The 18,212-nt window shown below is 61.0% G+C and overlaps 2 protein-coding genes across 7 annotated transcripts in view; both read left to right on the forward strand.

Annotated features, from left to right (window-relative positions):
• The first annotated feature begins 376 nt into the window (after window positions 1–376).
• On the forward strand, window positions 377–1,910 carry TIMM29 (translocase of inner mitochondrial membrane 29). The gene is made up of 2 exons (XM_090128679.1): window positions 377–660; window positions 1,321–1,910. Exons 1-2 carry the CDS (start codon window positions 621–623, stop codon window positions 1,905–1,907), a joined length of 627 nt encoding a protein of 208 aa, XP_089984805.1. The 5' UTR covers window positions 377–620; the 3' UTR covers window positions 1,908–1,910.
• Window positions 1,911–8,870: 6,960 nt separating this feature from the next.
• SMARCA4 (SWI/SNF related BAF chromatin remodeling complex subunit ATPase 4) overlaps window positions 8,871–18,212 on the forward strand; it is a 73,295-nt gene continuing 63,953 nt past the window's right edge. For 5 of the 6 annotated variants that reach the window (XM_090128673.1, XM_090128676.1, XM_090128677.1 and 2 more), the window contains exons 1-5: window positions 8,885–9,131; window positions 10,887–11,019; window positions 14,380–14,778; window positions 16,323–16,421; window positions 16,564–16,822. In XM_090128673.1, the coding sequence (XP_089984799.1) occupies window positions 8,910–9,131; window positions 10,887–11,019; window positions 14,380–14,778; window positions 16,323–16,421; window positions 16,564–16,822 (1,112 nt within the window). In that variant the 5' untranslated portion in view covers window positions 8,885–8,909. Of the gene's footprint in view, window positions 9,132–10,886; window positions 11,020–14,379; window positions 14,779–16,322; window positions 16,422–16,563; window positions 16,823–18,212 lie in introns of all 6 variants that reach the window. The other variant, XM_090128672.1, reaches the window with a different exon arrangement.

Genomic DNA, 18,212 nt, shown 5'->3' on the forward strand with positions numbered 1-18,212 from the left:
CGTCGGGGGGAAGGGGGGGGGGGCTGCGCCGCCACTCAGCGCCCCCCCCCCACACCACCCCCCCGGCCCCCTTATCTTCCGTGGGGCGCTGGGGGGGGGGGAAGCGAGGGAGGGGGGGGGGGGAGCGGAGCGCGGGGCCGCGCCCGTAGGAGTAGCGGAGCTGCTGATGTAGTATTGAATAAACGGGGGGGTTTGGAACGGCGCCTGCTGGGGGGCACGGGGGAGGCGGGGGGGGGAATTAATTGGGGGGGGGGGCGGGGGCGAGGGGTGGGGGAGGGCAACGACCGGGTGTTGGCGGAGCTCCTGGAAATGCTCGGAATGAACCCAACGACCCCCGGTACGGTGATGCGGGGGGGGGTGATGGGGAGCTCAGTTTTGGGGGGGAGGGGGGGTTGGATTTGTGGGGGGGGGGCGGCGTTGTGGCCTTGGGGAGGCGATGGGGACGCGGAAACCCCCCCGCGCTGCGGTCACGGCCCGCAACTTCCGCCCGGCTCGGCGCTTCCGGTGTTGTCACTTCCGGCGCGGCTGCTTCCGCCCGCCTTGTTGCGTCATCACCCCGCGCCCGCACTCACACTTCCGGTCCGTCCCCGCCGTCGCTCCGTGCGGAGCCGCTTCCGGCGATGGCGGCGCTGCGGGGGCGGCTGATGGAAAGCGGCATCGGTGAGGGGGGGGGGGCGGACGCGGGGCCGTTGGGGGGCTTCCCGGGATGGAGCGGCGGCCCTCGGGGGTCGCTCCGCCGTTTCTGGGCCCGTTGGTTGGGGTCACCTCGGGCATAATGGCGGGGGGGGGGCGTCCGATTGGGGCCTGCTGCGTTGGGTGAGGGGTTTGGGGGCACCGCGCGTCCCTGATAAAACGGGGGGGAACCGGAGAGGGGACTGCGGGCAGCTCCGCGTTACGGAGGGAGTCGTTCGGTGTGCGGGGGGTTGGGGGTCCCGTTCAGCGGCACGGAACTGGGGGGTTTGGGGGGGGTCACTCAGCGTTGGGGGTGAGGAGAGGGGATGGGGGTGGGCTGGGGTCGCTCAGCGGCTCGGGGTTGGGGGGGCAGCTCCGATATCCGCCGTTCCTTTGGGGGACGGGGGCGGGTTGAGCTTTGGGGTGCAGCTCAGCCGCACCAGGCGGTACAGCGGGGGGATCCGCCCCCCCATCCCCCCCCCTCGAGGGGTTTTGGGACCACCGAGGGGTGTTTGGGGCTCGGATCCACCGGGGGCCATCGCTGTTCTTTTCATCCCGGGGAGGGCAGCCGGGAGGGGGGGGTTCGTTGTCTCGCATTGCGCGGCGTTGGCTGTGACAGCCCCCCCATCTCATCCCCCCCCCCCATAGGCCGTTGGTGCCGGGCGCTGCTGCGGGACTACGCGGAGGCGCTGCGGGAGACGCTCCGTTGGGCGCGGCGCCGCCCGGTGTCGGCGGGAGCGGCGTTGGCGGCGTTGGGGGGAGCGGCGGCCGCCGTCCGTTCCGTCCCGGATCGGCGTTCGTTCGACGCGGCGCTGCTGGACGCCGCCTCCGCTTTGCTGCTGCTGCCCCCGAAGACGCGGAACGCCGCGGCCGAGCGCCACGTGCAGCAGCTGCAGCGCCGCCGGGATCGCGGGCAGCTCCGTTACCGGCACCTGGCGCTGCTGGCCGTGCTGTACGAGGAGCCGCACGACGCCGCCGTAGCGCTGTACCGGGCGCGGTGCCCCCACGTGCGGCCCCGCTGGACGCGGCTGTGGGACGTGGGGTTCGCCGGGCGGTGGTGGGCGCTGGAAGCGCTGAGCCGGGACTGCGACGTCAACGACGAGGAGTTCGCCGCTCTGCCCGCCCCGCTCCGCCGGTTCCGGCCCGGGGAGCTCCGCAGCGACGGCACCGAACGGCTCCGGGAGCGCCGAGAGCGGCCCGCCGTGCTGCTGCCCCGGGACGGCGATGCGGACTGAGCGGGGCTGCGGGGATCCGCCACGGGCGGGCGGCTGTCGGGAGCGGCGGCTGTCGGGAGCGGCTGTCGGGAGCGGCTGTCGGGAGCGGCTGTCGGGAGCGGCTGTCGGGAGCGGCTGTCGGGAGCGGCGGCCGTTCGTCGCCCCGCCGCGTTGTTCGGCCGTTCGGTGCCGCTCCCGCCCCGCCGGCAGCGTCCAGCCCCAAATCTGCGCCTTTTCACCCCATTCCGAGTCACTTCCCCCCCCCCCAAACACAAAAATCCACCGCCCCAAACTTCCTTTTTCCCCCCCGTTTCCTCCTTCCTTCCCTTTTCCCCCCTCTCGTTTCCCCTTCCTTTTTCCCCCTCGTTTCCCCTTCCTTTTCCTTTTCCATTTCCCCCTTCCTTCGTTCCCCCCCCCCAATTTCCCCCCATTTCCCCCTTCCTTCGTTTTTCCTCCATTTTCACCACTTTTTTCCCTTTTCTCCCCATTTTCCTCTTCCCTTTTCCCTCTACTTCCCTTTTCCTTCCCTTCCCCCCCCATTTCCCTCCTTTTCCATTTTCCGCCCTATTTTCCCCGTTCCTTACTTCCCCCCCCCCAATTTCCCCTTTTTGTCCCTTTTCCCTCATTTTTACTCCTCATTTTCCCATTTCCCCCCTTCCTCCCCCCCCCCCCCCATTTCTCCCCCATTTGCCCCCCATTTCCCCCCCATTTCCCCATTCCTCCCCCTCCGTTTCCCCTTTTCCTGCCCCATTTCCACCTCCGGGGATCAATAAAGGGAAAAAAACCAGCAAAAAGACCCCAAAGTTTCCCCAAATTCCCCCTCATCGCCCCCCACCCCGGCTCAATTTTCCCCCCATTTCCCCCCCCCCGCCCCTCCCCCCTCCGCCGCAGTGCCGCTCCCACTGCGCACGCGCGGCGCCGTGGGGGGGCGGGGCCGCTCTCTCCGTTGGGCGGGGCGTCCCCCTCCCTTCCCCCTTCTCATTGGTCGGCACCGTGCGCCGCGCACCGATTGGCCGCGGGCCGCGAGAGGGCGGGGCGCGCGTCCCCCCTTCCCGCCTCCCATTGGTCGCGCTCGCGGCTCGGCCGCTCCGCGATTGGCCGAGAGGGAAGGGGCGGGGCGCGCAGGCGCAGCGGGCGCTCCCTCGCACGGCGGCGGCGGCGGCGGCGGTGGTCGCGGCCCTTTGTTCCCCCGCGGCCCCGGAGCGCGGGATGGGAAACGGGACGGAGAGCGGGATGGGGGCGGCGGGCCCGGATCGGAGCGGTGAGCGCGGCGGGGAGGAGCGGGGAGGTGGGAGAAGGGGGGGGTGGGGGGCTACGGTGGCCGCGGGGGGGGGAGAGGGGGCGGATGGGGGGGGGGGGGGTTTGGGGGCTACGGCGGCCCCCGAGGGTCACGGGGGGTCGCGGACGGCCGGTGTTGGCTTCGCCGCCGGTCTCCGCTTTGGAGCCCCGCCATGGAGCCCCCCGACGGATCCCCCCCCCCACAATGGATCCCCCCCCACGATGGATCCTTTTCTCGATGAACTCGGGGGATTCGTTCAATTAACCCCCCCCCCCCTTTTTATAAATCCCCCCCGCTCCTATAAATCCCCCCCCCCTTCATAACCGCCCCCCTCCAATTAATCGCCCCCCCCCTCCCCAATTAAGCCCTCCCCCAATGAATCCCCCCTTAGAGCCACACGGTGGACCCCCCCCCCCCAGAACGGACTCTTCCCAATGGAGCCCCCCCCCCCCCCCGAACGGATCCCCTCAATGAACCCCCCCCCCATGAACCCCCCCCAATGAATCCCCCCCCCCAATCAACCCCCCCTACCCACGAATCCCCCCCCCCCGCAGTGGATCCCTTCCCCATTGACCCCCCCCCGCACAATGGACCCCCCCCCATCTCAGGTGGATCCCTCCCTCAATGAATCCCCCCCCCCCAAATGAATCCCCCCCCTGTAACGAATCCCCCCCCATGAAGCCCCCTCCCCCACAATGGATCCCCCCCCCACCCCATAATGGACTCTTCCCAATGGATCCCCCCCCCCTGAACAGATCCCCTCAATGAACCCCCCCCCCAAATTAATCCCCCCCTCGTAACGAATCCCCCCCCATGAACCTCCCTCCCCCACAATGGATCCCCCCCCCACCCCATAATGGACTCTTCCCAATGGAGCCCCCCCCCAGAACGGATCCCCTCAATGAAACCCCCCCCCATGATCCCCCCCCAATGAATCTCCCTCCCCCAATTAACCCCCCCCCCCCAATCAACCCCCTCCTCCACGAATCCCCTTCCCACAATGGATCCCCCCCCCTCAGGTGGATCCCTCCCTCAATGAACCCCCCCCCTCCAAATTAATCCCCCCCCCGTAATGAATCCCCCCCCATGAAGCCCCCTCCCCCACAATGGATCCCCCCCCCCATAATGGACTCTTCCCAATGGATCCCCCCCCCCAGATCAGATCCCCTCAATGAAACCCTCCCCCACAATGGTTCCCCCCCCCAATGAATCTCCCTCCCCCAATTAACCCCCCCCAATCAACCCCCTCCTCCATGAATCCCCCTCCCACAATGGATCCCCCCCCCTCAGGTGGATCCCTCCCTCAATGAATCCCCCCCCCAAATGAATCCCCCCCCCGTAATGAATCCCCCCCCCGTAATGAATCCCCCCCATGAACCCCCTCCCCCACAATGGATCCCCCCCCATAATGGGTCCCCCCCCAATTAAACCCTCCCCCAATGCAGTGGACCCCCCCTCGTGGGTCCCTCTCAAAGGATCCCCCCCCCCAAATGGATTTTCCCCACTGCTGCCCCCCCATAGACCCCACTTAAAGGATCCCCCCCAATTTAATCCCCCCCCTCAATGGACCCCCCCACTTTTATTCCCCCCCTTTTATTCCCCCCCCCCAATTTCAATTTATCTCCCAGTTTTGTCTCTTTGATCCCTGGATGCCGTTTTCTCCCCAAATCCCCCATTTTTGGGGTCCCCCCCCCAATTTGGCCCCTCCTTTGGAATGGCCTCGATCTGCCCCCCCCCTCCCCCCCCCCCCCAATTAATTAATCAACGAATCTCATTACAACCAGCTCCCCCCCCCCTCCCCTCCCACTGCATTGAGTCCTCAATTGGGGGCTGAGGGGGGGATTTGAGGGGGGGGAGGTTTTAACCCCCCACCCCCATTAATGCCCATAGCTGAGGGGGGGGGGCTTTGCCCTCATTATGCCCCCCCCCCCAAAAGAAAGGAAAGAGACATTTTTCTCTTCCCTCCCCCCCCATTTCCCCCTCCCCCCCATTTTCCCCCCCCATTTCCCCCTCCCCCCCATTTTCCCTCCCCCATTTTTCTTTCCCATGAAAACCTCCCCCCCCCCCCCCAGGAGCTCATTAAGCTGACGAGCGCCGCTAATTAACGCAGCCCTTCTCTCAGCGGGGGGCTGCTCTGCTGCCCCCCCCCCCCCCTTCCCCCCTTCCATCTGCCCCCCCCTCCCCCCCCTTTCCTACTCCCCCCCCTTCCCCCCCCCTTCCTAAATCCATCATCAAATCCCAGCATGGAAACGGGTTTTAATTGCACACAGCCTTCCTTAACGAGCGCCGGGCCCTCAGCGTTATTAATTAATCCTCCGGGGGGGGGGAGGGGGGCTCAGACTGGGGGAGGGCATCAGCTGGGTGCCCCCCCCCCCCCACTGACCCCCTCCTCTTTTCCCACAGCACCGCACTGAGCTGCCCCCCCCCCCCCCCCATAAAGGTAGGTGGTCTCAAAAATGGGGAAAAAAGAGGGGAAAAAAAAACCCCAAATCCACCCCAAAAATGGGGGAATTCTGCCCCAAATCGCTGCTTTTTTACCCCAAATCCGAGCCGTTCCTGCAGGTTTGGCTCCTGTGGGTTTGCCTGAAATCGGCGTTTTTGGCCCCAAAAATGAGCGGCACCGGGCTGCGTGCCTTCATTAGTGCTCATTAATTAATTAACGAGGGCTCCGCCGGCTTTGTTTCCTACTGGGGGAGGGAGAGCAGCGCGGAAAGGGAAGAATGAGATGCAAATGAGATGCAAATGAGATGCAAATGAGATGCAAATGAGATGCAAATGAGATGCAAATGAGATGCAAATGAGATGCAAATGAGATGCAAATGAGATGCAAATGAGATGCAAATGAGATGCAAATGAGATGCAAATGAGATGCAAATGAGATGCAAATGAGATGCACAAAGCCTGTCCGCGTCCTGTTGGCCGCTGCTATGGGGACGATTGGGGCAAAAATGGCCAAAATCGGTCAAATTGTCGGCGTGGGCCCAAATGGGGCCGAAAAGTGGCGATTTTTGGGTGGTTTTGGGGCAAAACAGAGCATTTTGTGTGCAGAGCACGGCTTTTTTGGGGTAAATAAGGCAGTTTTGGGGCAAATTTGTCATATTTTGGGGTCATCGTGGCTGTTTGGGGGGAAACGAGTCGTGTTTTGGGGGAAACAGTTTTTGGGGCAAATGTGGTGGTTTTGGGGGGAGTGTGTTGTTTTGGGACAAACTTATCATATTTTGGGGCAAATGTGGCAGTTTTGGGGCAAAACGTGGCACTTTTTGGGGGCAGACTTGGTGGTTTTGGGGCAAACGTGTCAGGTTTGGGGCAAAATGTGGCACTTTTTGGGGCAAACGTGTCGTGGTTTTGGGGGGAACGTTGCATTTTGGGGGACACGCGTCGTGTTTTGGGGGGAAGCAGATCAGTTTTGGGGCCAACACGTCACGTTTTGGGGTCAATGTGGTGGTTTTGGGGTATTGAGGGTAAACGTTGTGGTTTGGGGAACCACATTGGGGGAAATATTGGTGTTTTTGGGTCCTGTGTTGGGTTTTGGGTCCCCTCTTGGGTTTTGGGGTGCCATGTTGGGTTTTTGGGGACCCCTCTTGGTTTTTGGGGTGCCGTGTTGGGTTTTTGGGGTGCCGTGTTGGGTTTTGGGGTCCTCTGTTGGGTTTTGAGGTCCCCTCTTGGGTTTTGGGGTCCCCTGTTGTGTTTTGGGGTACCATGTTGGGTTTTAGGGTCCCCCGTTGGGTTTTGGGGGAACTCTTGGCCTTTTGGGGCCATCACGTTGTTTTTGGGGTTCCATGTTAGATTCTGAGGAAACTATGGGGTTATTTGGGTAACACGTTGGGTTTTGTGGGGAACTCTTGGTACTTTGGGATGCCAGGTTGGGTTTTGGGGGGACCACGTGGTTATTTTGGGTACCATGTTGGGTTTGGGGAGAACTCTTGACATTTTGGGGGCGCCATGTTGGGTTTTGGGGGAGCTCTTGGCATTTTGGGGCAACTCTTGGCATTTTGGGGATACTTTGGGTTTTAGGGTCCCACGTTGGGTTTGGGGGGAACTCTTGGCATTTTGGGGGCACCATGTTGGGTTTTGGGGCAACTCTTGGTGTTTTGGGGGTATCATGTTGGGTTTTGGGGGAACCACGTGGTTTTTTGGGGTACCGTGTTGGGTTTTGGGGGAACTCTTGGCGTTTTGAGGGAACCACGTGGTTTTTTGGGGGTACCATGTTGGGTTTTTGGGGTACCACGTTGGGTTTTGGGGGAACTCTTGTTGTTTTGGAGGTACTGTGTTGGGTTTTGGGGCACCATGTTGGGTTTTGGGGCAATTCTTGGCATTTTGGGGGTATCATGTTGGGGGAACAACGTGGTTTTTTGGGGGGTTAGGGTGTTGGGTTTTGGGGCAACTCTTGGCATTTTAGGGGAAGCACGTGTTTTTTTGGGGTCCCACGTTGGGTTTTGGGGGAACTCTTGGCCTTTTTGGGGTATGGTGTTGGATTTTGGGGTACCAGTTGGGTTTTGGGAGAACTCTTGGCATTTTGGGGGTACTGTGTTGGGTTTTGGGGTCCCTGTGGTGCGTTGGTGCATCTCTGAATGCTTTGGGAGCTGCAATGGCCTCTGAACCCCAAAGCATTGAGGGGCAGCTCCGCCCTCGCTGCCAGCATTGCCCCAAATTAACGCTAATTGCACTAATTGTATGCTAATTGTATGCAAACGAGGCGGGGTGAGAGCCCAGCCATCCCGCTCATTCTGGTGAGGCAGTCAGTGGTGGCTGCAGGTCGTTGTAGGGCCAATGTAGGGTGGCCATCTTGGCCTCGTGGTGGCCATCTTGGCTTTCCTAGTGGCCATCTTGAACTCGTGATGGTCATCTCGGCCTCGTGGTTGCCATCTTGGCCTTCCTAGTGGCCATCTCGACCTCGTGGTGGCCATCTTGGCCTTGTAGTTGCCATCTTGGCCTTCCTGGTTGCCATTCTTGGCCTTGTGATGGCCATCTCGGCCTCGTGGTTGCCATCTTGGCCTTCCTGGTTGCCATTCTCGGCCTTGTGATGGCCATCTCGGCCTCGTGGTTGCCATCTTGGCCTTCCTGGTTGCCATTCTTGGCCTTGTGATGGCCATCTCGGCCTCGTGGCTGCCATTCTTGGCCTTCCTAGTGGCCATCTTGGCCTCGTGATGGCCATCTTGGCCTTCCTGGTTGCCATTCTTGGCCTCGTGGTTGCTATCTTGGCTTTCCTAGTGGCCATCTTGGCCTTCCTGGTTGCCATTCTCGGCCTTGTGGTGGCCATCTTGGCCTCGTGGTTGCCATCTTGGCCTTCCTAGTGGCCATCTCGGCCTTGTGGTGGCCATCTCGGCCTCATGGTTGCCATCTTGGCCTTCCTAGTGGCCATCTCGGCCTTGTGGTGGCCATCTCGGCCTCATGGTTGCCATCTTGGCCTTCCTAGTGGCCATCTCGACCTCGTGGTGGCCATCTTGGCCTTGTAGTTGCCATCTTGGCCTTCCTGGTTGCCATTCTTGGCCTCGTGGTTGCTATCTTGGCTTTCCTAGTGGCCATCTTGGCCTCGTGATGGCCATCTCGGCCTTGTGATGGCCATCTTGGCCTTGTAGTTGCCATTCTTGGCCTTCCTAGTGGCCATCTTGGCCTTGTAGTTGCCATTCTTGGCCTCGTGGTTGCCATCCTGGCCTTCCTAGTGGCCATCTCGGCCTCATGGTGGCCATCTTGGGCTTCCCTTTCCTCTCCCCCCCAGGACCCCAGCAGACCCCACGCTGACGATGTCGACCCCGGACCCCCCGCTGGGTGGAACCCCTCGGCCGGGCCCCTCCCCAGGCCCGGGCCCGTCACCGGGCGCCATGTTGGGCCCCAGCCCCGGCCCCTCGCCCGGCTCCGCGCACAGCATGATGGGACCCAGCCCCGGGCCCCCCAACGCCGGACACCCGCTGCCCCCCCAGGGGCCCGGCACCTACGCTCAGGACAACATGCACCAGATGCACAAGGTGAGCACCCCAAAAATGGCTGCCCCATAGCAGCACGGCCAAAATGTGCGCTGGGTGCTGGAGGTGAGGACCCCAAAAATGGGTTCCCCATTGGAGGATGACCAACCCATACCCTGGGTGCTGGAGGTGAGGACCCCAAAAATGGGTTCCCCATTGGAGAGTGGCCAACATGGGCACTGGGAGCTTGAGGTGAAGACCCCCAAAATGGGTTCCCCATTGGAGGGTGGCCAACACGGGCACTGGGAGCTTGAGATGAAGAAGACCCCAAAAATGGGTTCCCCATAGGAAGATGACCAAAATAAGCCCTGGGTGCTGGAGGTGAGGACCCCCAAAATGGGTTCCCCATTGGAAGATGACCAACACTGGGAGCTTGAGCTGAAGACCCCAGAAATGGGTTCCTTATACGAAGGTGACCAACACGTGTTGGATACTGGAGCTGAAGATCCCAAAAATGGGTTCCCCATAGGAATGTGACCAACACGCGTGTTGGGTGCTGTAGGTGAGGACCCCAAAAGTGGGTTCCCCATAGGAACATGGCCCAAATGTGCCCTGGGTGCTGGAGGTGAAGACCCCAAAGATGGGTTCTCCATAGGAATGTGACCAACACGTGTTGGGTGCTGAGGTGAGGACCCCAAAAGTGGGTTCCCCATAGGAATGGCCAAAATGTGCCCTGGGTGCTGGAGGTGAGGACCCCACAATGGGTTTCCCATAGGAGCACAACCAACACATTTGTTGGATACTAGAGGTGAGGACCCCAAAGATGGGTTCCCCAGTGGAAGGTGACCACCACATACACCGGGTGCTTGAGCTGAAGACCCCAAAAGACGGGTTCCCCATAGGAGCATGACCAAAATGCGCCCTGGGTGCTGGAGGTGAGGACCCCAAAGATGGGTTCCCCATTGGAAGGTGACCACCAAATACACCGGGTGCTTGAGCTGAAGACCCCAAAAGACGGGTTCCCCATAGGAGCATGACCAAAATGTGCCCTGGGTGCTGGAGGTGAGGACCCCAAAGATGGGTTCCCCATTGGAAGGTGACCACCAAATACACCGGGTGCTTGAGCTGAAGACCCCAAAAGACGGGTTCCCCATAGGAATGTGACCAACCCGTACACCGTGTGCTTGAGGTGAAGACCCCAAAAAATGGGTTCCCCATAGGAGCATGGCCCAAATGTGCCCTGGGTGCTGGAGGTGAGGACCCCAAAAGTGGGTTCCCCATAGGATGACCAACATGTGTGTTGGGTGCTGGAGGTGAGGACCCCAAAAATGGGTTCCCCATTGGAAGATGACCAACCCATACACCGGGTGCTGTAGGTGAGGACCCCAAAAGATGGGTTCTCCATAGGAGCATGGCCCAAATGTGCCCTGGGTGCTTCAGGTGAGGACCCCAAAAATGGGTTCCCCGTTGGAAGATAACCAACCCATACACTGGGTGCTTGAGGTGAAGACCCCAAAAAATGGGTTCCCCATAGGAATGTGATCAAGACGTGTTGGATGCTGGAGGTGAGGACCCCAATAAATGGGTTCCCCATAGGAGCATGGCCCAAACGTGCCCTGGGTGCTGGAGGTGAGGACCCCAAAAATGGGTTCCCCATAGGAGCATGGCCCAAACGTGCCCTGGGTGCTGGAGGTGAGGACCCCACCATGGGTTCCCCACCGGTGCATCATGGCGCCCACCTCCCAGCTCCACGTGGGGCGACGAGGGAACGCGGCCCGGTGGGGAGGCCCAGAACCGAGCGCTGCTCTCCCCCCGCAGCCCATGGAGTCAATGCATGAGAAGGGGCTGGCCGAGGACCCCCGCTACGGGCAGATGAAGGGGATGGGGATGCGGCCCGGCGCGCACGCGGGGATGGGCCCTCCGCCCAGCCCCATGGACCAGCACTCACAAGGTCGGTGCCTCCCGCCATTAAAATGAGCCAAAACCGGGCCGAAATGGGATTTCATCCGTGGGAACGGGGCCACCTACAGCACGGCGGGCTTCCGGAGCGTGGGAGGCTCTTGGGAGGGTGGGATGGGTTGGGTTGGAAGGGTCCTGAAAGGTCACAGGACCGTGGGATGGGTTGGGTTGGAGAAGAGCTTGAAGATCTTAGAACTGTGGGATGGGTTGGGTTGGGAGGGTCCTGAAAGGTCACAGGACCGTGGGATGGGTTGGGTTGGAAAGGAGCTTGAAGATCGTAGAACTGTGGGGTGGGTTGGGAGGGTCCTGAAAGGTCACAGGACCGTGGGATGGGTTGGGTTGGAAAAGAGCTTGAAGATCGTAGAACTGTGGGGTGGGTTGGGAGGGTCCTGAAAGGTCACAGGACCGTGGGATGGGTTGGGTTGGTAGGGTCCTGAAAGGTCACAGGACCGTGGGATGGTTGGGTTGGAGAAGAGCTTGAAGATCGTAGAACTGTGGGGTGGGTTGGGAGGGTCCTGAAAGGTCACAGGACCGTGGGATGGTTGGGTTGGAAAGGAGCTTGAAGATCGTAGAACTGTGGGGTGGGTTGGGAGGGTCCTGAAAGGTCACAGAACTGTGGGATGGGTTGGGTTGGAAGGGTCCTTAAAGGTCACAGGACTGTGGGATGGTTGGGTTGGAAAGGAGCTTGAAGATCGTAGAACTGTGGGGTGGGTTGGGAGGGTCCTGAAAGGTCACAGAACCGTGGGATGGTTGGGTTGGAGAAGAGCTTGAAGATCGTAGAACTGTGTGGTGGGTTGGGAGGGTCCTGAAAGGTCACAGGACTGTGGGATGGGTTGGGTTGGAAGGGTCCTGAAAGGTCACAGAACCGTGGGATGGTTGGGTTGGAAAGGAGCTTGAAGATCGTAGAACTGTGGGGTGGGTTGGGAGGGTCCTGAAAGGTCACAGGACCGTGGGATGGGTTGGGTTGGAAAAGAGTTTGAAGATTGTAGAACTGTGGGGTGGGTTGGGAGGGTCCTGAAAGGTCACAGGACCGTGGGATGGTTGGGTTGGAGAAGAGCTTGAAGATCATGGAAATGTGAGATGGGTTGGGAGGGTCCTGAAAGGTCAGAGAATGATGAAATGGGTTGGGAGGGTCCTTGAAGGTTGCAGAAGCACAGAGTGGGTTGGAAGGGTTGTTAAACATCTCAGAAGCGTGGGATGGGTTGGGTTGGAAGGGTCCTTAAAGATCACAGAACAGGTTGAGTTGGAAGGGTCCTTAAAGGTCCTAGGATGGTGAAGTGAATTGGGAAGGTCCTTACAGGTCACAGAATCACAGAATGGGCTGAGTTGGAAGGGTCTTTAAAGATCCTGGGATGGTGAAGTGAATTTGGAAGGTCCTTGCAGCTGACAGGAGCACAGAATGGGTTGAGTAGGAAGGATCCTTAAAGGTCCTAGGCTGGTGGTGTGAATCGGGAAGGTCCTTGCAGCTGACAGAATCATAGAATGAGTTGAGTTGGGAGGGTCCTTAAAGATCCCAGCCTGGTGGTGTGAATGGGGAAGGTCCTTGCAGCTGACAGGAGCACAGAACAGGTTGAGTAGGAAGGATTCTTAAAGGTCCTAGGCTGGTGGTGTGAATCGGGAAGGTCCTGCAGGTCATAGAATCACAGAACGGGTTGAGTAGGAAGGGTCCTTGAAGATCCGAGGCTGGTGGTGTGAATCCGGAAGTTCCTTGCAGCTGACAGAATCATAGAATGAGTTGAGTTGGGAGGGTCTTTAAAGATCCCAGCCTGGTGTTGTGAATGGGGAAGGTCCTTGCAGCTGACAGAATCACAGAACAGGTTGAAATGGAAGGATCCTTGAAGATCCGAGGCTGGTGGTGTGAATGGGGAAGGTCCTTGCAGCTGACAGGAGCACAGAATGGGTTGACTAGGAAGGATCCTTAAAGGTCCTAGGCTGGAGGTGTGAATCGGGAAGGTCCTTGCAGCTGACAGAATCATAGAATGAGTTGAGTTGGGAGGGTCCTTGAAGATCCGAGGCTGGTGGTGTGAATCGGGAAGGTCCTTGCAGCTGACAGGAGCACAGAACAGGTTGAGTAGGAAGGATCCTTAAAGATCCGAGGCTGGTGTTGTGACTTGGGAAGGTCCTTGCAGCTGACAGAATCATAGAATGAGTTGAGTTGGGAGGGTCCTTAAAGATCCCAGCCTTGTGGTGTGAATGGGGAAGGTCCTTGCAGCTGACAGGAGCACAGAATGGGTTGACTAGGAAGGATCCTTAAAGGTCCTAGGCTGGTGGTGTGAATCGGGAAGGTCCTTGCAGCTGACAGGAGCACAGAATGGGTTGAGTAGAAAGGATCCTTGAGGATCCGAGGCTGGTGGTGTGAATCGGGAAGGTCCTTGCAGCTGACAGAATCATAGAATGAGTTGAGTTGGGAGGGTCCTTAAAGATCCCAGCCCGGTGTTGTGAATGGGGAAGGTCCTTGCAGCTGACAGGAGCACAGAACAGGTTGAGTAGGAAGGATCCTTAAAGGTCCTAGGCTGGAGGTGTGAATCGGGAAGGTCCTTGCAGGTCATAGAATCACAGAACGGGTTGAGTTGGAAGGGTCCTTGAAGATCCGAGGCTGGTGGTGTGAATTGGGAAGGTCCTTGCAGCTGACAGGAGCACAGAATGGGTTGACTAGGAAGGATCCTTAAAGGTCCTAGGCTGGAGGTGTGAATCCGGAAGTTCCTTGCAGCTGACAGAATCATAGAATGAGTTGAGTTGGGAGGGTCCTTAAAGATCCCAGCCTGGTGGTGTGAATGGGGAAGGTCCTTGCAGCTGACAGGAGCACAGAATGGGTTGACTAGGAAGGATCCTTGAAGATCCTAGGCTGGTGGTGTGAATCGGGAAGGTCCTGAAGGTCATAGAATCACAGAACGGGTTGAGTAGGAAGGGTCCTTGAAGATCTGAGGCTGGTGGTGTGAATCGGGAAGGTCCTTGCAGCTGACAGAATCACAGAACAGGTTGAATTGGAAGGATCCTTGAAGATCTGAGGCTGGTGGTGCGAATCGGGAAAGTCCTGCAGGTCATAGAATCACAGAACGGGTTGAGTTGGAAGGGTCCTTGAGGATCCGAGGCTGGTGTTGTGAATCGGGAAGGTCCTTGCAGCTGACAGGAGCACAGAACAGGTTGAGTAGGAAGGATCCTTGAAGATCCAAGGCTGGTGGTGTGAATGGGGAAGGTCCTTGCAGCTGACAGGAGCACAGAATGGGTTGAGTTGGAATGGTTCTTAAAGATCCCAGCCTGGTGTTGTGAATGGGGAAGGTCCTTGCAGCTGACAGGAGCGCAGGCTGGCTGGCTTTGGGTCCCTTGTGCTCACAGAGCTGCTCTCTCCCAGGCTACCCGTCCCCGCTGGGCGGCTCGGAGCACGCCTCCAGCCCGGTGCCGGCCAACGGCCCGTCCTCCGGCCCGCAGCTCCCGGCCGGCCCCAGCGGCGTCGCCATGGACGGCGGCGACCCGCAGGCTCTGGGGCAGCAGAACCGCGGCCCGACTCCCTTCAACCAGAACCAGCTGCACCAGCTGCGGGCTCAGATCATGGCTTACAAGATGCTGGCCCGCGGGCAACCGCTGCCCGACCACCTGCAGATGGCCGTGCAGGGCAAGCGGCCCATGGGCGGCATGCAGCAGCAGATGCCCACTCTACCTCCACCCTCCGTGTCCGGGACGGGAGCCGTGCAAGGAGCGGTGCAAGGGCCCGGAGCGGGACCCACACCTCCCAACTACAACAGACCTCATGGTCAGCTGGCTGCCGGGGGTGGGGGGCCGGGGGGGGGGGGTCCGGGGGGGCGGGGGGGGGAGGCTGGGGGGGGGGCTGTGGGTTCTGTACTGCTCCAGGGGTCTGCAGGGGGGGGTGTGGGGAGGGGGGCTGGGGGGCGGGCATGTGGGGGAGGGGCATGTAGGGTGGGGGCTGTGGGTTCTGTCCTGCTCCAGGGGTCTGCAGGGGGGGGGTGGAGAAGGGGGTGGGGGGGGGGGGCTGTGGGTTCTGTCCTGCTCCAGGGGTCCACAGGGGGGTGTGGGGAGGGGGGCTGGGGGGCGGGCATGTGGGGGGGGGGGGCATGTAGGGGGGGGGCTGTGGGTTCTGTCCTGCTCCAGGGGTCTGCAGGGGGGGGGTGGAGAAGGGGGTGGGGGGGGGGCTGTGGGTTCTGTCCTGCTCCAGGGGTCTGCAGGGGGGGGGTGGAGAAGGGGGTGGGGGGGGGGGCTGTGGGTTCTGTCCTGCTCCAGGGGTCTGCAGGGGGGGGGTGGAGAAGGGGGTGGGGGGGGGGGCTGTGGGTTCTGTCCTGCTCCAGGGGTCCACAGGGGGGTGTGGGGAGGGGGGCTGGGGGGCGGGCATGTGGGGGGGGGGGGCATGTAGGGGGGGGGCTGTGGGTTCTGTCCTGCTCCAGGGGTCTGCAGGGGGGGTTGGGGGGGTGGGGAAGGGGGTGGGGGGGTGAGGGGAGGGGGAGCTGGGGGGCTGTGGGTTCTGTCCTGCTCCAGGGGTCTGCAGGGCAGGGGGAGGTGGGGAGGGGGGGTGGGGGGCTGTGGGTTCTGTCCTGCTCCAGGGGTCTGCAGGGGGGGGTGGGGAAGGGGGTGGGGGGGGTGAAGGGAGAGAGGGGGGGGGGCTGTGGGTTCTGTCCTGCTCCAGGGGTCTGCAAGGGGGGGGTGGGGAGGGGGGATGGGGGGCTGTGGATTCTGTCCTGCTCCAGGGGTCTGCAGGGGGTTGTGGGGAGGGGGGTGGGGCGGGTGAAGGGAGAGGGGGGGGGGGGCTGTGGGTTCTGTCCTGCTCCAGGGGTCTGCAAGGGGGGTGTGGGGAGGGGGGCTGGGGGGCGGGCATGTGGGGGGGGGGGCATGTAGGGGGGGGGCTGTGGGTTCTGTCCTGCTCCAGGGGTCTGCAGGGGGGGTGGGGCGGGGGTGGGGGGGTGTCCAGGGGGTGTCGCACCCAACTGGGCTCCAGTGGGGCATCTGGTGCCCCCAAGATGGGATTTGGACTTTGTTAGGATGGGGGTGGCGTTTGGGTCTGTGCCCCCCCATGGGTGGTGTGGGTGATCTTTGTGTCTGTGCCCCCCCATGGGTGCTATGGGTGATGTTTGGGTCCGTGTCCCCCCCCCCATGGGTGGCCTTTGGGTCTGTGCCCCCCCATGGGTGCTCTGGGTGATGTTTGGCTCTGTGCCACCCACCTCCGTTTGTGCTCTGTGTGCAGAAGACGGATTTGTTTCCCACTGAACGCGCTCCCACTTGTAACCCTTCCCTTTTTCTCTCCCCCCCCCCCCTCATCCCACCCCCCCACCCCCCATACCTGTGCAGGCATAGGAGGGCCAAATATGCCCCCTCCCGGACCCTCAGGAGTTCCCCCGGGAATGCCAGGGCAGCCCCCGGGCGGCCCCCCCAAACCCTGGCCTGAAGGTAAGAACGGAACTCCTTCACCTCCAGCAGAACCCTAACGAGCTCGTTAGCGGCCAGCCGTTAACGAGGGGGGGCCGATCCCACCCCATAGAACCCAGTGGTGGCCGGGCGGCTCCGCTCCACGGCGGCTGTTTCCCCGCAGGACCAATGGCGAACGCTGCAGCCCCCACCAGCGCCCCGCAGAAGCTGATCCCCCCGCAGCCCACCGGTCGCCCCTCGCCGGCCCCCCCGGCCGTGCCCCCCGCCGCTTCGCCCGTCATGCCCCCCCAGACTCAATCCCCGGGGCAGCCGGCCCAGCCCGCCCCCATGGTGCAGCTGCACCAGAAGCAGAACCGCATCACCCCCATCCAGAAACCGCGCGGGCTCGACCCCGTGGAGATCCTGCAGGAGAGGGAGTACAGGTGGGGGCCGGAGGGGGGGGCCATGGTGGGCTTCCACGCTCGCCTTTATCTCCAGTGGGAGGGCAGGAGGGGGGTTGGGTGCTGCGGAGCTTCGGGGGGCGTCGCCCGAAATCCCGACCTTCCCCTTTTCTGGGGGTCGGCGCCGGGCTGAGGTCTCGGCGGGGACGTTGGGGTCGCCATGGGGTGGGGAGGAGGAGGAGCTGAGGTTCTGGGTTCTGAGCGGCCGTTGAGTTGCGGAGCCATGGAGTGGGTGGGTGGGGTTGGGTTGGAGGGGTCCCTGAAGGTCGGGGAGCCGTAGGGTGGGTGGGGTGGAAGCGTCCTCGAAAGCTGTAGAACCTTGGAGTGGTTGGGTTGCGTTGGAATGGTCCTTAAAGGCAAAAGAACTAAGGAATAGTTGAGTTGGAAGGGTCCTGGAAGGATGTAGAACCTTAGAGTGGATGGGTTGGGTTGGAATGGTCCTTGAAGCCAAAAGAACTGAGGAATGGTTGAGTTGGAAGGGTCCTGGAAGACAATAGAATTTTGGAATGGTTGGGTTGGGTTGGAATGGGGCTTGAAGCCCATGGAAATAAGGAATGGTTGAGTTGGAAGGGTCCCGGAAGGATGTAGAACCTTAGAGTGGTTGGGTTGGGTTGGAATGGTCCTTGAAACCAAAAGAACTGAGGAATGGTTGAGTTGGAAGGGTCCTGGAAGGCTGTAGAACCTTAGAGTGGTTGAGTTGGGTTGGAATGGTCCTTGAAGCCAAAAGAACTGAGGAATGGTTGAGTTGGAAGGGTCCTGGAAGGATGTAGAACCTTAGAGTGGTTGGGTTGGGTTGGAATGGTCCTTGAAGCCAAAAGAACTGAGGAATGGTTGAGTTGGAAGGGTCCTGAAAGGCTATAGAATCTTGGAATGGTCGGGTTGGGTTGGAATGGTCCTTGAAACCAAAAGAACTGAGGAATGGTTGAGTTGGAAAGGTCCTGGAAGGCTGTAGAACCTTAGAGTGGTTGAGTTGGGTTGGAATGGTGCTTGAAGCCCATGGAAATAAGGAATGGTTGAGTTGGAAGGGTCCTGGAAGGTTGTAGAATCTTGGAATGGTTGGGTTGGGTTTGATTGGAAGGCCATAGAAGCTTGGAACAATTGGGTTGGGTTGGAAGGGTCCTTGAAGGTCCTACAGAACCACAAAATGTTTGGGTTGGAAGGGTCCTGGAAGGTCATAAAACCACAAAACGGTTGAGTTGGAAGGGAGCCCAGGTGTGGAACCATGGGAGATGGGGTTGGTTGGAGGAGGCACCAAAAGCGCAGCGCCGTGGGTCGGGCTGGGGGGGCCGCAGGTCCTGGTTGGGCTGGGAGGGGACGCGCCGTGGCTGCCCTGCTGGGCCCTGCGCCCACCCTGCGCCCGCCCTGCGCCCAC

Source organism: Phasianus colchicus, chromosome 34, assembly GCF_987193195.1.
Source record: "Phasianus colchicus chromosome 34, bPhaCol1.hap1.1, whole genome shotgun sequence".
Lineage (NCBI taxonomy): Eukaryota > Metazoa > Chordata > Aves > Galliformes > Phasianidae > Phasianus > Phasianus colchicus.

Bases quoted from the DNA above. Each gene is read 5' to 3' on its own strand.
- TIMM29 (XM_090128679.1), top strand. From the start codon at position 621: ATGGCGGCGCTGCGGGGGCGGCTGATGGAAAGCGGCATCG. The intron at 661-1,320 runs GTGAGGGGGGGG...CCCCCCCCATAG, and splicing joins GCTGATGGAAAGCGGCATCG to GCCGTTGGTGCCGGGCGCTG.